The following is a 13,554-nucleotide window of genomic DNA, read 5'->3' as shown; positions in this document are numbered from 1 at the left end:
ATAGTCATTTATTCCTTTGTTTAATTTAATATTAACCTCACCTAATGGGACTGTTTTAACCTCACCTAACGGCACAATGTTTACAGCAAGACTTTATTCCTGGTTTAATTTTGGAGTGCCATAAAGATACCAGAAAGTTTAGGGTGATGCCGTAAAATCAATCTATTGCAAATGATGCTATGGCTGTGGCTCTTGTAATGTAAAGACCCCTAGGAGTCACAATCCAATGGGAAAAACTATTGAAAACTGATGGCTTTTTATTTGCATGTTTTATTTGATATTTTTATGTTACTATTTTTATCTTCTGTAGGTTATGGATAAAATATAGTAATTTTACAGTTTATTAAAATTGATTTGATTATTGGAAATCACCAGGCGACCCCCTCTCATTGTCCCCTGACCACTACGTTGGGAACCACTGCTGTAGACAATCGAAACAATATATTGCTTAAGGGGGCTAATATTGACCTTAAAATGTTTAAAAAAAAAGCTAAAAACTGCTTTTATTCTAGCCAAAATAAAACAAATAAGACTTTCTCCAGAAGAAACAATATTATAGGAAATACTGTGAAAAATTCCTTGCTCTACTAAACATCATTTGGGAAATATCTGAAAAAGAAAAAAACTAATTCATAGGAGGGCGAATAATTCTTCAACTGTACATGAGCATAAAATATTGTTTGTTTACATTTCATACAATGAAAGACATGCAACCATTTCAGCTGTAGACAGCCCTTTAAACTTGTATTATTCTTTTCTGGCACTGGTTTCCATTACTCAGAAGCAAAATGTAGGAGTAGAAGGCCCTTAGAGAAAGTGCATCTCATGTTGGTTCGCAAATTCATGTGTGAGAGGAAAAAAGGGTGCATGGACTGTTAATGTGTTTTTCTCAGGAAGCCCGCAGACCCTTTGACCAGCCGTGATCCTATTTGGAGCGGACAGGATTTTGACAAGACCCTGTGGAGGAAAGTCAGCTGCACCAAAGAGAAGAAGTAAAAAAGAGAAAGAGACTCTGCAAGCGTGCTGTAAACTCTACACTGATATGGAGATCAGGGGTCGGTTTCAGAAAGTCAAAACTCAGAGTATGTTAACCCTGAAATAAGAGGTAACTGAGAAAATGGGGGAAGTCAAACCCATTTCTATCCCTTTCAAGTTTGACAAACTTCACATTCATTCATGAACTTCCCTTATATATCAGGGGTCACTACAGCGGAGTGGACCGCCAACTTATCCAGCATATGTTTTACACAGCAGATGCCTTTCCAGCTGCAACCCAGCACTGGGAAACATCAATACACTCTCATTCACACACATACACTAAATGGATGGCAGACAATTTTCTGCAACTGAACGCTGATAAAACAGAAATGTTCATTTTTGCTCCAGATAGCATCACCCCTATGATCAGGCAAGTTTTTGGGGGTTTGTCATATTCAAATTGCAGTGATATTAGAAATCTTGGTGTCATTTTTGATCGAGCTCTGTGCTTTAATAGCCATGTTAAGTCTGTTGTTCGTACATGCTTTTTTCACCTGAGGAACATTGCGAAAATCAAAGATGTTGTGTCAAAGGAAGAGATGGCAGATAAAAGCAGTCACTCATGTAGCCGGTCTCTGAGGTCTTCTGGCAAAGACCTGTTAGCCATTCCCAGAACTCGTCTTAAGACTAAAGGTGACCATGCTTTCTGTGTGGTGGCCCCACGGCTCTGGAACTCTCTCCCGATAGCACTGAGAACTCTGGGATCAGCTGAACTTTTTAAAAAGCATTTAAAGACCCACTTTTTTTGGTCAAGCTTTTAATTAACAGTATTAGTGTTTCTGTATTTGGATTTTTAATTAGTTTTAACATGTGTTCTTTTATTGTCATGTGTTCTTTTAGTTGTTTTCTCTTATTGTAAAGGCACTTTGTGACTCAATGTCTGGAAAAGGTGCTATATAAATAAACCATTACTTACTTGCACTATAGGTGAATTGAATAAACTTAATTGTCTGTAGTGTATGTCTTTGGACTGTGGGGAAAACCAAAGCACCCGGAGGAAACCCACGCCAAAACAGGGGAGAACATGCAAACTTCACACAGAAATGCCAACTGTCCCAGTTGGGATTCGAACCAGTGACTTTATTGCTGTGAGGTGACAGTGCTAACCACTGAGGCACCATGCCGCCCACGCTTCACACTTCGAAACAAACAAACAAAAAAGAATTTCCCTCATTTCAGCCTTAATATACTCTGAGTTACAGTGAGTCTCAAGCAGAACCTCACAGCTGATGCAAACCTCATATATATTTAATGAAGTTTTGAGGGGGGTATAAAGAAATGATATTATATATATATATTTATGCACTAAATTGATACGAATATTTGTATTTTGCAAAGCAAAATAGCATAAAATAGCAGTTCCTTTAAAAGAATCATAACAAAATGCATTCAGTTTTCATATTTTATAATAAAAAATTATTAAAAATAAACAAAGCAAAAATAAGCATATTAGAATGATTTCTGAACAATCGAAATGAAGGAACACAGAAAATCAAAGGTCTATCATTTGATATTATGCTCTATTTTTTATTCTGTGGTGTCACAAAATTCATTGTTTATGGTAATACTTTTTTTATCATTTATATGAGCACAATATTACACATCAATCATTATGACAGTGTTTCTCAACCACGTTCCAGGAGGGCCACCAGCTCTGCACATTTTCCATGTCTCCCTAACCAAACACACCTGATTCAGATCATCAGCAGAGACTGAAAGACCTTTAATGGGTGTGACAGACAAATGAGACATCCAAAACATGCAGTGTTGGTGGTCCTCCAGGAATGTGGTTGAGAAACACTGCATGATGAGGATTCAAACAGAATCATGAATAACAGCATTGTGTAAAATTTGCTTCTTGAAAGTACAATCTTTACATTTGGCATTTTATTTAGCTATATTTTATGCTGATCCTAAGAATCATTCGTTTTCGAAAAGTGTTTTATATTTTATTAATAGTTATTTTGTATTTATATACTTAAACATTTGGACTGTCAATCTATCTATCTGTCAATTTCTATCTATCTGTCAATCTCTATCTATCTATCTATCTATCTATCTATCTATCTATCTATCTATCTATCTATCTATCTATCTATCTATCTATCTATCTATCTATCTATCTATCTATCTAAAAAGTAGTTTGAATAAGCAGCAAAAGTAAATTTTTTAGTGTAGAAAATCCGACAATTGGTGTTTTACTGTCTCTCGGCCTTATTTCAGCTCATCAAAAATGAATAAAATAAAATTGTATGTACAGTAAGTTTCCTAGCATAAATATGGGCTTTTATGACTCTGGGTAGTTCTACATTACTATCTATCTATCCATCCATCTATCTATCTAACTGGGCCGGTTGGCATTTCTATGTGGAGTTTGCATGTTCTTTTCATGTAGGTGTTGGTTTCCTCCAGGTGCTCCGGTCTCTCCCACAGCCTAAAGACATGCGCTATAAGTGAATTGTGTAAACACAAACGGCCGTAGTGTGTGAATCAGTGTGTTTGGGTGTTTCCCAGTACTGGGTTGCGGCTGGAAGGGCATCCCCTGTGTATAACACATGCTGGAATAGTTGGCGGTTTATTCCGCTGTGGCGAACTCTGAATAAATAAATAAATAAATAAATAAATGAATAAATAAATAAATAAATAAATGAATAAATAAATAAATACAAAAAATAGCGTTCATAAAAAAGCCATATAAGCTGTTTCAGTTTGAGCAATATTATAAAAATAAGCTTAAAAAGTTGTCTTTAGCGGGGTTGTGCTGATATCACAGGCGAGTGGCCCGAAGGCACTGTTGTCCGTTTATAGCCTAATGTTAGCTTTTCAGTTCTTGCGTTTGCATTTAAGATCCAAAAGTGATAAAAGTTGTATTTTCGTGTGAGGATTTTCCGGCTGGACAAAATGTGTAAGTGTAATGAACAGTGTTTGAACACAGAGCTTATTATTTGCAATCTTCGAAAAACCTATGGGAAAATCCTATGGGGATTTTATCGAGGGAAACAGTTTTATGCTAGTAGCCGATTAGCCTACAAGGTGACGTCATAGTTCCTCCACTCTATAAGTGAGCAACATTTTGACGCTAGAAAGCATGTTTGATGCGGGAATGTAACTGATATGATATGCTGCAACGGCTCCTTTAAATACGAGATCAATGTAGCGTTCTTTGACGCTCTCACCGCCTTCAGTGTGAACACACAGTAAGGACGTTTCGACCAATGCGTGTGCGGCGCCGTGTATGAACTTGAATTGAAACACCAATAAAGGGCAAACAACTTACATTTCTATGGTAAGCTTGAGCATGTAAATTCAAACAACATTCATGAGTGGTGATGGCAAAATTCCCAATGGCTTCTTAAATAAATGCATTTGCCAAAAAGTCAGAAACAGCTCTTTGCTGAAAAAGATTTCCAACCCCTGCTGTAGACAATCGAAAAAATATTGCTTAAGGGGGCTAATAATATTGAACTTGAAAATGTTTTTTAAAAATTAAGAACTGCTTTTATTCTAGCTGAAATAGAACAGAAGACTTTCTCCAGAAGAAAAAAATTATAGGAAATACTGTGAAAAATCCCTTGCTCTGTTAAATATCATTTGGGAAATTTTTGAAAAAGAAAACAAAAATTCACAGGAGGCCGAATAATTTAGTCTTTGACTGTATATCGTTATTGGGATTTGACATGACTTGTATATATCATGATATGAGATTCGTGTCCTATCCCTAGCTTAGCTGCTGATCCTCTGATATAAACAGAAACATTAAGTGTCAGTGTCGCCACCTGCTGCCAGAAAGCTGTCATTACACCTGTCAGACGAGAGGCTTTTATGTCAAATGATTGATTAGATCCATTTTCTGTGAAAGGTTGGCAGCTCAGCTGGAGTCTGTGATTAATGATGGAGGTCGGCCATGTTTGAGAAGCACTTCCAGAGCTCAGACTTCCACTGTATTTCCTCACACTTTCAGCCAAATCGAGTTTTTTTGGGATGCCATGTGCGGACAGAAAACCAGCTCTCATTGATCAAACTGAAGCTCTACAGGAGAAGGCAGGCCTGCTGTATAACCTCCAGACTGTCCTCATATTCCCCAGAGCTGTTAAAGCAAGTGTCACTGGTGAAATATGACTTTTCCCTCACATCGTCTTTCTCTTAGGAAGACAAATGACCTTAGGAGTTTGTGCGGATGAGGAGTCAGTTAGAAGTGAACATCACGGCTGCTTTGTTCTTGATAACTATTATTGTCTGAGGAAGAACAACTGGCAACATGGTCTGAAATCAAGTTTGGGGTTGGCAGGGGTTTTATTAAAAGCCTCTTATACTCATCAAGGCTGCAATTCATTCATTCATTCAGCTTAGTCTCTGTTTCAGAGGTTGCCACAGCAGAATGAACTGCCAACTATTCCAGCATATGCAGCAGATGCCCTTTCAGCCACAACCCGGTACTGAGAAATACCATATACACTGATTCACACACACTCTTACAGTATGACCAATTTAGTTTATTCAGTTCACTTAAGGCATGTCTTTTGACTGTGGGAGGAAACCGGAGCCCCCAGAGGAAACCCACGCCAACGTGGGGAGAACATGCAAATTCCATACAAAAATGCCAACTGGCCCAGCCAGGGCACGAACTAGTGACCTTCTTGCTGTGAGGTGACAGTGCTAACCACTGAGCCACCCGCAATTATTTAAACAAAATTACATATGCATTACACATATACATATACATATATACATATATACATACATATATATATATATATATATATATAGTAATATATATATATATATATATATATATATATATGTGGAGTTTGCTTGTTCTCCCCGTGTTTGCGTGGGTTTCCTCCGGGTGCTCCAGTTTCCTCCACAAGTCCAAAGACATGCGGTATAGTTGAATTGGGTAAGCTAAAAACTGTCTATAATTTATCTGTGTGAATGAGCGTGTACAGATGTTTCCCAGTGAAGTTGGCGGTTCGTTCCGCTGTGGCAACCCCAGATTAATAAAGGGACTAAGATGAAAGAAAATGAATGAATGAATGAATGAATAATAATAAAAATAATACCTTCATTACACACATATACACTACACTACTTGCTGTGAGGCGATCGTGCTACCCACTGTGCCACCGTGATGCCAATAATATTAATAATAATAATTCTTTGCATTTATATAGCGCTTTCTGGACAAACTTTAATGACCACAGAGAATCAGAATCGGGTACTGACCAGGCACAGTTCTGCTTGGCTCCAGTGGGCAGAAATGTGAGAGTTGAAGAGAGCTAACTGCTGGCAATATGTTATACTTTTGAATATTACGAATATGAGTTGAATATTATACTTTTTTCCATTAAAAACAACAGTAGCACTGTATAAACAAATTTAAATCCTACTTTGAATGAATCCGGATACTTTTTAATGCATACATTTTTGTCCTCTGTGAAGCTGCGTGTAGATTGTCCACAAGAGTTCTTTTTCTAAATAATATTTATTTCTGTGATGTAAAGATAAATTAATGCAGTTTTATATATAGACCCACAGTATATAGTATGCGCACTTCTTGATGGAAACCAACTACAAACACTGGATAATCTATTAGAAATTCACCTTTTCTATGAGCTCATAGCTTTCCTCCATCTTGAGGGCTCTGTTTTGGATTGAGGTGGAGGCGCGATGATGAACCTCCAGCCACTGCTGATAGGACGACTCTGAGATATCGGCCACAGCGAAACACAGTGTGCGTAGACCTGCAAAACACACACGCACACACACACGAACACATCAGCTTCTCTCTCAAAAAAAAAACCCTCTTTCCTCTAATCTTCCCCAAGAACAAAGTCGTGGAGTTTATTTTATACTGAAGCTAATAGAGCTGACTGGATGATCTGTGCTCATTATGAATTATTCATGCAGGATGTTCAAAAACAGCTGCTGATTGCCTAAGGATCTTATTCAGCTGATGCTTTTCACTTCATCCAGTAGAGGGCGATGTCCTCCAGAGAAACTCAACTACTGCAGTACGCCAGTTCATTCAAGCAAACACAGAAATATAGGCACATACATATATAAAGGGCCAGTATTAGACTTGCATTATCTCCTATTCCGGGTATCACATCTGTACATGGTTGATGTCTCAGACAAAAAGGACTGGATTGTATTTCAGTATTCATGATTTTGTTATTAAAAAATATTGTTTTTATGCAGCCATAATTTTAGCTTAAATGAGTTATTCTGGTTTTTGGTGACTCTTTCAGATGAACTTGAGCAGTGCTGGGGTCCGTCCTTCATACGTGGATTACTCAATTAGCTGGATTTGGTTATTGGCGATTTCACACCATCCAGGATCATTTCGTTCTTCAAAGCTCATCCGAGAGTTGTTGTCATAGCAACAGTTCTGGTAGCTCAAACCACCTCAGGAGCAGGTTTATTTCATATAAACAGGATTTGATCGGGTCATTTCAAGCAAAGGTGATACTGAAAGTGTGTTATTTTGATATTATGTTATTTGATATATATAGTAATGACATTTTCTTACAGCAGTGACCTATAGATTATACACACTTGGGAAAAAGTAAAATAGTGTTAAAAAGTTTATATATCACTTATATAATTTATTTATTCATTCATTTTCTTTTCAGCTTAGTCCCTTTATTTATCCAAATTAGTGTGAATGTGTGTGTGTACGCATGTAAATGTCAATGCGTGTGTGTGTGTGTGTGCGCATGTACCCAAGTGTGAATGTGAGTGTGTGGGTGCGTTCATGTACGCAAGTGTGAATGTGTGGGTGGGTGTAGGTTTGTGTGTGCACGTGCATGTATTCAAGTGTTAACATGGGTGTGTGCATGCATGCATGTAAATGTGTGTGTGGACAGGTATTTAAGTGTGAATCTAGGTGCACGCTTGTAAGTGTGAATGTGTGCACACAGTATCCAAGTCTGAATGTGTGTGTGTGTACACATGCAAGTGTGGATGCGAGTTTGTGTGTGTGCATGTACACAAGTGTGAATGTGAGAGTGTGGGTGCGTTCATGTACGCAAGTGTGAATGTGAGTGTGTGGGTGCGTTCATGTACGAAAGTGTGAATGTGTGGGTGGGTGTAGGTTTGTGTGTGCACGTGCATGTATTCAAGTGTGAACCTGAATGTGTGCATGCATGCATGTAAATGTGTGTGTGGACACAGGTATTAAGTGTGAATCTAGGTGCACGCTTGTAAGTGTGAATGTGTGCACACAAGTATCCAAGTCTGAATGTGTGTGTGTACACATGCAAGTGTGGGATGCGAGTTTGTGTGTGTGCATGTACACAGTGTGAATGTGAGAGTGTGGGTGCGTTCATGTACGCAAGTGTTGAATGTGAGTGTGGGTGTAGGTTTGTGTGTGTGTGTGCACGTTCATGTATGCAAGTGTGAATGTGAGTGTGTGCATGCCCACATAAATGTGTGCACACATGTATGCAAGTATGAATGGTGTTGTGTTTACTTGTTGTAGTTGTTGCCACTAAAGCAACAGCTAATGCAAAAATGGTCCAGAGAGTGTGAATGTGTGTGCACAAGAGAGTGAGTGTGTTTGTGTGTGTGTGTGTGTGTGTGTGTGTAAACAAGAGTGTGGCTGAGTGTGATGTGTGAGAGTATGTGAGTTAGTGAGTGAATGTGTGTGTGTTTGATCATGTATGTGAATGTGCAAGACAGTGTGGATGAGTTTGAGTGAGTGTGTGTGTGTGAGACAGTGTATGTGAGTGTAAATAAGTGTGTGTGGGATGAGTGTGAATGCGTATGCGAGCTAGTGAGTGAATGTTTGTGTGTGTGTGTGTGTGTGTGTGTGTGTGTGTGTGTGTGTGTGTGTGTGTGTGTGAGAGAGAGAGAGAGTGTGAATGTGTTTGATTATTGTGTTTTGTCCGTGAGTGATTGCGTGTGTCCAAGTGTATATCAGTGGTAATGTGTGTGAGAGTGTGTTTGACTTTATGAGTGAATGTGTGTGTGTGTGTGTGTGTGTGTAACAGTGTATGTGAGTGTAAAAAAGTGTGTGTAATGTGTGTGTATGTGAGTGAAAATGTGTGTGAGCGTGTGTTTGACAGTGCATGCGAGTACGCATTTGTGTGTGCATGTTTGATTGTATGTGAGTGAACGTGTGTGTTTGACAGTGTATGCAAGTATGAACGTGTGTGTGTGTGCGCATTTACTTGTATTTCTGACATTTTCCCTTCAAAAATGTCCCCAAAAGTATAGAAATACCAGTCATTTTGACCTTGTGGGACATTTTCACTTCAAATTGTCCCCACAAGTATAGAAATACCAGTAATTTTTGATCTTGTGGGGACATTTTCCTTTCCCTATGACAAAAGCAGCTCATTATGTAAACAACTACTCTGAAAATAAAAAACACAGATTGTTTCCAGTGAGGTTTGGGTTTAGCCATAGGAGAACAGAACATATAGTTTGTACGGTGTAAAATCATTACGTCTATGGAAAGTTCCCATAAAGATGTCAGTGTGTGTGTGTGTGTGTGTGTGTGTGTGTGTGTGTGTGTGTTGTGTGTGTGTGTGTGTCTTACCCTCGGTGGCGAACTGCTCCAGGTGTTTGAGGGTGATGTCCTTGTATCTGGAACTGTCTGCTAATCGCTCATAGATCACGGTGTCCTGAGAGACAGAAACACAGAGCATTATTCCCCTACTCTGCATTCTACACGATCAGCCAAAGCAGCACACAGGAAAACAGAAAGTGATAGCATATGTCGGACTAATTCGACATTCTCCCATGAACACATTTATAGTAACACGTTAATATTTCATCTGGGTTTAATGCATTACACAACAGCTGAGACATGACATGAGACGAAAAACATCTCTTTCCCATCAGTCTCCATCTGAGCGCTAAAGAGAGCTGCTAGCTTCTATTGCAAACACTATAATGTCTATCAAGTAGGGTTGTCACGATACCATAAATATAGGCCACGATACTATACCAGCTGAAGTATCACGATACTAAGTAGTATCATGATAATGTATTAATTCATAACTCAAATCGACAAAATAAATCAAATTGTCAGAAATACTTTATTACTTATTATTAAATTATGAATTATGGGCTGTTGAAAATCAGCGTATTTTGATGCACGCCACTTCACCTCAAATATTACTGTTTTTTTGTTTAAATTGTAGATAACTGACCAACAAAAAAGATGTTAAAATTATGATACAAATTATACCAAATGAAATTTATTACAAGAAGATATTTTGTATTTTTTCAACAAAATATGAAGTGGAAAATTATTGTTTTCTTATCGTATCCTCTTGCGATTTTTAGTTTCTCTCATCGGTTTTATTATTTTCAGCTTTATCAGGTAAGAATCCAACATAAATTCAATTTCACTTTAGTGAGTTATTCTTTTTAAGAGATTGTCATGGTCGTTGTAGCCAGTCATATTCACAGGAACAGAAATAAACTGTTTCAAATGTGTGTTTGAAACATCGGAAACACAAGTCACAAATTCTACAGCCTTAATGCAGACTGTTAAAATAAAATAAAGTGGTCTTGATTATTTGCCTGCACAAATGTGCGAGGATTTTAGTGACATTTCCACAGGCAACATTAACTATGTTAGAACCATTAATGACGATAATACCTTTTACAAGCTACAGAGGCACCGCAAATATTTTTTGTGCCATAGTATCGCGGTGCTGCCGAAGTACCGGTAAACCGTGCAACCCTACTAACAACACGTACAAAGATACACTCGAAAATTACATTTACATTGTCTAACGTCTAAAAAGTCTGATAAGATGGATATTTAAACAATATGATTTTTTTTTACAGATCATTTGTATGTAATGTACAATCTGTTGTGGCATATGCAGCTATGGGGAAAATAATTAAGAAATCACTTCTTTTAGTTTTGTGTTGCTTAATTTTGTTTGAGGACGAGGAATACAAGTTTCTAAATGTTAGATAAAATAAAATGTGCTATTTACCATTTTACTGAATTAACAAAAACAATAAATGACAGATTATTTCATTACGAATACATACAGCGGGGAAAATAAGTTGAAAATAATTGAATGTCACCCATTTTTCTCAGAAAACATATTTCTAAAGGTGCTGTGTGACTTGAAAAATTTCACCAGAGGTTGATAACAACCAAAGAAATCCATATATGTAAAGAAAACAAATTTAATTAGTTACAAATGAAGTTATGTGTAATAAAATTAAATGATGCAGGGAAAAGTATTGAACACATGAAGAAAGGGAGGTGTAGAAAGGGAGTGAAGGCCAGACAGCAGCTGAAATCTCTCAGTAGTTCTTCAGCAACCCTCTGCCCTCATCAGTGTAAATGAATATTAGCTACTTCAGTGCAATATCTACATTAGCAGGATGATGAAGATGAGACCAGGGTGGACATTTCAGCAAGACAATGATCCAAAACACAGCCAATGAAACTCACAAATGCTTTCAGAGAAAGAAATTCAAGCTGTAGAATGGCCCACCCAATCACCTGACTTGAATCCAATAGAAAATACAAATGAAAGGTCAGATTTGAAAGACGAGACCCACAAAACCATCAAGATTTTGACACTCTGTTGAGTGTGACTTCATTCTCTCATTCATGTGACTTCATTTTCCATACAAGAGGCGTCTTTAAGCAGTCATCATTAAAAAAGGCCTTTTATATAAAGTGTTCAATCAATTTCAGAAGTTCAGTGCATTCTCGAGTTATTCCATTTTTATTATAACAGATTTTTGGTTTTGTTTTATTTTTATGTTTGTATTTTTTGGGTTTTTACCAAAATCTGGTTCAATTCCACGTTAGCAGCTCCTTTAGAAATATTACTCCCACAAAAAAAATGACGTGTTCTATACCTATTCTCCCCGCTGCATTTGATTTAAACGGATAAAAAATGCAAGTAAAGTACAAGTAATAAGCACAGACTGATACTCACAGCTCTTTACAGTAGAGGCGGATTTTTCCTGCTGGAGTTCGCATGATGACCGACATCCTCTTCCTGGCACTGTCAGAAAACACATCAACACCAGCAGCATTACCATCATAACCAATATGAGAGAATCTAGTACTAAACGTTCAGTAAAAACATCATGGTGTTCTTCTGTCAGGGTCATGCAGTACAGCTTTTTCAAAATCTAATTTAAGCAGTTTTCCCAAGCACTCTCTACTTTTAAAGCACTTTCCGGTGGCTCAGTGGTTAGCACTGTCGAGTCCCGGCTGAGTCAGTTGGCATGTCTGTGTGGGGTTAGCATGTTCTCGCTGTGTTTGTGTGGGTTTCCTCCGGGTGCTCCAGTTACCCCACAGTCCAAAAACATGTGCTGTAGGTGAATTGATGAACTAAATTGGCCATAATGTATGAGTGTGTGTGTGCAGGAGAGAGGGTATTTGGTGTTTCCCACTACTGGGTTGTGGCTGGAAGGTGATCTACTGGGTAAAATATATGCCAGAATAGTTGGCGGTTCATTCTGCTGTGGTGACCCCAGATAAATAAAAGACTAAGCTGAAGGAAAACTAATAAATAAATGAAATGGTTAAATATTAATAATATTTTGGTAAGATATTTTGTAGTTTAAGTATATTTTAGAATGATTATAATGAAAGCAACATAACTACATTTTTAAGCAGGTCCAATCACTTCATCCATAATCTAAGCCCATCTCAAACCTAGATTATTTAAATTCAAGCATTTTAAAGGATTTCCCGCCACTGTACAGCCTTTTTCTCCTCAGTAGAACAGAGAATGGAAGAGACTAACTAATTTAAAAAAAGAGAGTACAAATGGAAAATGAAGATGAGCAAGCTTACTTGTGCTGGAATTATTACCTTGTGAATTCTAAGACATGCAGCAATTCAATTTCTCCTCTGCTTCAAGCTGTAATCAGAAAGACAGAAAAATCAGGAAAAAGTGATTAACAGATTTTAAAAGAAACTATTATGAAGCAATAGATCAATCATATAATAGTCACTATAATAGTTTTTTTTTTACTATTTAGGTTTTCTTTAGAATGACAAACAACTTATATATACAAATTACATGGTTCACATTTATATGAGCACAAATTGAAGTTGAGATGACATTTGTGTGTTCACATTCAATAAAAATGTACAAAGCTGATTTTACATAGATATTAAATCATAGTAAATGTTAATAAAGTGTCAATAAATGTTGCATGTTAACCGTGTGAAATTTGAATGAATGAATGAAAAAATCATAAACCCACGAGTAAATCATAATAAATGTATGCATTATAGACAAATAAAATAATAATAGAGGCAAGGCAAGTTTATTTATATAGCACATTTCATACACAGCAGCAATTCAAAGTGCTTTACATAAACAGGAATAAAGAGACAGTTATGAAATAAAATAGAAAAATTAATAATAAAAACATGAAAACAGCGTAGAGAGTTTTTCCATATTCCAAAACACCGGGTATCATATTTTCTCATTTTACTCTGGGACTTCCCCATTCTGGTGGGTCCCCGTATGTTTTGTATTGTATTAATATTAATTTTTTATCCTATAT

The 13,554-nt window shown here is 37.2% G+C and overlaps 1 protein-coding gene across 1 annotated transcript in view; it reads right to left on the bottom strand.

The window, feature by feature from the left end:
- atp8a1 (ATPase phospholipid transporting 8A1) overlaps positions 1 to 13,554 on the bottom strand; it is a 336,556-nt gene that overhangs the window by 140,166 nt on the left and 182,836 nt on the right. The window contains exon 22 of the mRNA XM_056471711.1: positions 6,640 to 6,779. Within this exon, the coding sequence (XP_056327686.1) occupies positions 6,640 to 6,779 (140 nt within the window). The remainder of the gene's footprint in view (positions 1 to 6,639; positions 6,780 to 13,554) is intronic.

Source organism: Danio aesculapii, chromosome 14, assembly GCF_903798145.1.
Source record: "Danio aesculapii chromosome 14, fDanAes4.1, whole genome shotgun sequence".
In the NCBI taxonomy this organism is placed as follows: domain Eukaryota; kingdom Metazoa; phylum Chordata; class Actinopteri; order Cypriniformes; family Danionidae; genus Danio; species Danio aesculapii.
This window is presented reverse-complemented; position numbering and strand designations above follow the sequence as displayed.